This window comes from Rhizopus microsporus (assembly GCF_002708625.1).
Source record: "Rhizopus microsporus ATCC 52813 unplaced genomic scaffold scaffold_7, whole genome shotgun sequence".
NCBI lineage: Eukaryota > Fungi > Mucoromycota > Mucoromycetes > Mucorales > Rhizopodaceae > Rhizopus > Rhizopus microsporus.
In genome coordinates this window covers 765,702-769,580 of record NW_019671922.1, presented here as the reverse complement: position 1 = coordinate 769,580, position 3,879 = coordinate 765,702, and the positions used below count along the sequence as shown (strand labels likewise).

Here is a 3,879-nt window from a genome sequence, read left to right as displayed (position 1 = left end):
AAAAAAAAAAACAAAAACAAAAAAAATTCCGTAAGTCTATTGCTGGTGGTCGCTTGATGAAAGCGAAATGGTTCTTGGTTCTCCTTTGCGTAAAATGAGACGTCCAGTAGTACTGCCGTTGAGCCCATCGTTTGGTTTGTGCTATGCAGTTTCCCCAAGGAACACTTCATGTTTGCTTCGGACGGATTCGATTGGCTCTGACCCTGATATCTCTGTAAACCCTGTGCTCTGTGCCTTTGTGCATGGTTCCAAGGCTTTATCTTTTTTGCGGTAAGCGTGAACTTGAGCACTCATAGTCAAACTTATTATCCGTAAATGTCCCCTTAGACGCATAGTCTACGAATGAATTCAAGATTTTTCTAGCGGTAAGTTCAAACCTTGGTGTATACACGCAAGCTTACTAACCATAGTGGTTCCGTTTGGTTCTCTTATACCTAGGGTACAGGAAGCATTGAAGGACGGTGATGTGATGATTGTAAGAAGACCATTGGTGTAGCTCCTAAGTCGGTCAGAGCAGTTCATTTGTAAGCAACTTCGCAATAGGAGGTGGGGATTAGATAGCTAGGTTTGAGAATGCATATCGCTTGACGTTCGGCAGGGCTCATTGAGACTATATGGGCTTTGGATCGAACCCATGGTAGGCGGTACTTGGAACCAAAGGGAATTGCAGGTCTGGCACATTCTGCGGAAGGTACGTATCGGTTAGTTACTTACTGGAGGAAGGGGAAGAGGTTTGGGAGCCTTGGCCTGCTTGTGAAAGTCGACTGTTGTCCATGCAATAGCTTTGTTTCAAGAAAATGTCAAAGAAAAAAAAAAAAAAAAAAAAAAACGTAAAAAGCTTCATCTTTTTGAACTTTTAAATTCATTTGTATAAAAATAAAAAGCATCGTCTTTTTGAAATAATTCTTCATTTTCTTTTTGTATAAATTCGAAGCTCTTAATTCATCCTTATTGTATTACCTACGTATATTCATTGAAATACAGGCAGAGACCCATACTCAAAATTAAAGAACAAATGCTTTAAGTTCAGTGTGCTTTTCGTTCGCATGGTATATCTAACACAGCTAATAGCTTAAAATTGACAATATTATTGTAAGAGAAAGGCGCCATATTCACATTTTTGTAATAGTGAGGGTTTTATCGTAAATGTAATCACTTTCCTTTTTTCTTGCTTTAAATCCACAAAGTTTATTTACAGAGGAAACAATCACTCTATTCGATGCTGTTAGCTTGCTTTCTAGTTGATCATTTTGTAGAATTGATGACAAGAAAGAAAAGGAAGCAACTAACGCCAACTGTATTCATCTTGTACTCTGTTTATCTTTGCTGTAGCTATGGTTTGTCAAATGAAAGTATTTGATGTGATAGAAAATTCGATGATACATGAACTATGCGCTGCTAAGTAAATAAAGAAATGCTTGAGAGGAACTGTTTAATAGTTTCTATTATTGTATTTTAAAAATATCGTTATTCTCTACAAAACCACTTTTCTATTATCATTATGAAAGAAGGAGAAACATTTTTATATGAAATCATCTTCGTTCATAATGACCTCAGTGCAGCTATTTAGCTATAAATATATATTAAAGCTTACTCTCAAGAGCTTTACTCCTCCATTGGCGTAACCATTGCAGGTATGAAAACATATAGTAGTCTCAGTATGGGTTTATCTTTTGTTAGCATGGTATTTGACTTTTCAATAAAAAATATACACGATAGTAGAGTCCATGTTCCATTGAATAGCTGTATTCAAATTGTGTAGGAAATAATTTGACCAGAAAGCATCATTTCCATTGTTTAATACAACAGTAGAATTAATGGATGACACCTGAGATGACATGCCATATAAATAAGAAATATACCTCTCTCTTTAAAGGAACTTCATCAAAGTCTATTACACATTAATATTATTGTCTTTGTTAAACATATCTTTTTCATATTTTATCATTGGATTTATATAGTAGTTTCTGCTTTTTATATTGGCAGATATCTATATTCTAAATAAACAGCTTAGAGTTTTTGCGCAGCAACAGCATTGTAATACATATAGCAATCAGAGGTCGTCAAGCACTGCTTAAGTTCCTGAATATATTGTCTACAGTCTTCTTCGTCATTCAAACCCATATGAGGACCAATTGCGTGTATCATAGACCTTGTTACTTCTACACAGTCCCAGACGAATTTTTTGGCCATACTATTGTTATCACCTACATTTTACGTAAGCACCAATTATTTGCCTCTTTTGAACTCGTTTATACTTACTCATTTTACAACTACGGTATTCAGCCTGAACTATTTTACATTGGCCACTCTCTTTTAGCAGCCTTTCTAGTTCTAATGCAATACGCGGGTTCTGATTTCTGGCTTTGCAGGCATTGTGAACTAGAATTGAATTAGTTCAGGTCCATAAGCTGTATTTTATACTTTACTTGCACTGATAAGTCTATAGTAAGCTTCATTCTTTGGGTCTGGTAACTATGAAGCCATGAGTATCTTTCACAATATTCCCACGTACAGCCCCACCTTACCTTATTGTCAATCTCAGTTAATTGAACTATACCACCGGGTCTGGTAACACGCATGAGTTCTTTAATAGCAATTGGCCATTGATCCACACAAAGAGAGCCTGTCAGGAGTCTCATGTGGACAAAATCGAATGTATTATCTTCATATGGGAGACCTTTGAGTACATCGCCCTTTTTGAAAGTGAAGTTTTTCATTCTGAGCTTTTTATTTGTTATGTCTACAATATCGCATGCATGATATGTACAGTTGGGATAGTCCAATGACATGTCCTAAACAGTGATCTTTTTAAGTGTCCTGAAGTGTTACCGAAAGGACATGTTGGTAACTTACCATACTCCATACACCTGGTCCGCAGCCTACATCAAGAATAGATATTCCACCTTGTAAATCAAGATTACTCTTTACGCTTGATAATATGTTTCTGTATGAGAAAATGTTAGAGATATACAGCAAAATCAAAAAAATAACCTCACCCTTCATATAATTCCTTAATGGCAACATGTTGCTATTTCCAATGGTACATTATTAGATACAGTCACTTCTCTCTACATTCACTCCTCATTTACCCCTGTAAGTCTCTGTCTTTCATTCTCGTCCATTGGTAACCAATAGGAAGAATCTGCTTGGTGAAATTCTCTGCTTGTCATTATGGTTGATTGAGCAAAGTGGTCTACGATCTGTGTATTAGAAACAGTGGTAGTGCTATCAGTAGCAGGTGTAGAACTTGGTGCTGACATTCTATGTTTTTTAGCTGGTAAACCTTTTTGCACTGTAAAACAGTTTCCCATTTCTTACTTGAATAACCAGGGCACAAATATATATTAGGTATCGGTCTTCAAAAGGGAATTCCTTCATTGCACAAAACAAGAAACTTACAATGTGCAACTGCATTTAACACAAATAAATCATGCTAGATTTTAGTAAGCATTGAAACAATATTTGAACTCAGATTAAGTCCTTCATAGATACAGCGAAACACAATGGTTGATGTAGCCAGCGATATCTTTCGATAATACGATCCGTAAGCGTGTCATTTTCAGACAGATGATGTCGTTTAATGTCATTCTTTAACTTTGACCAAGGCTCTTCAATTGAAGGATGCTTCAATCTAAGTTCAAATGTCATATCATTTTCTCAGTCTTTTTATTCCATCTTCATTGCAAACAAACGAGGTTTGGTAGATTTCCAAATATATGACACAGTTAAATGAGCTGAACATTGCGTATAGCGATCTAGGATGTTTTATTATATTTGAAAATGCCTTCAAGGATGCCAAAGACATGTTCGTCCTCATCATCAACATCGGGGAAATTGCCCTGATTATCTTTCTTTTTTTTTTTCTTTTTTTTTTTT

At 35.9% G+C, this 3,879-nt stretch overlaps 1 protein-coding gene across 1 annotated transcript; it reads right to left on the bottom strand.

Annotated features, from left to right (window-relative positions):
- Positions 1-1,558: 1,558 nt before the first annotated feature.
- On the bottom strand, positions 1,559-3,376 carry RHIMIDRAFT_281449 (S-adenosyl-L-methionine-dependent methyltransferase). Its single transcript, XM_023612997.1, has 8 exons — positions 3,322-3,376; positions 3,093-3,264; positions 3,000-3,031; positions 2,857-2,947; positions 2,529-2,795; positions 2,430-2,475; positions 2,263-2,382; positions 1,559-2,207 (listed from the first exon to the last, which is right to left on the bottom strand). The coding sequence occupies exons 2-8, from the start codon at positions 3,261-3,263 to the stop codon at positions 2,011-2,013; spliced, it is 924 nt and encodes a 307-aa protein (XP_023466847.1). The 5' UTR covers position 3,264; positions 3,322-3,376; the 3' UTR covers positions 1,559-2,010.
- Between the last annotated feature and the right edge of the window lie 503 nt (positions 3,377-3,879).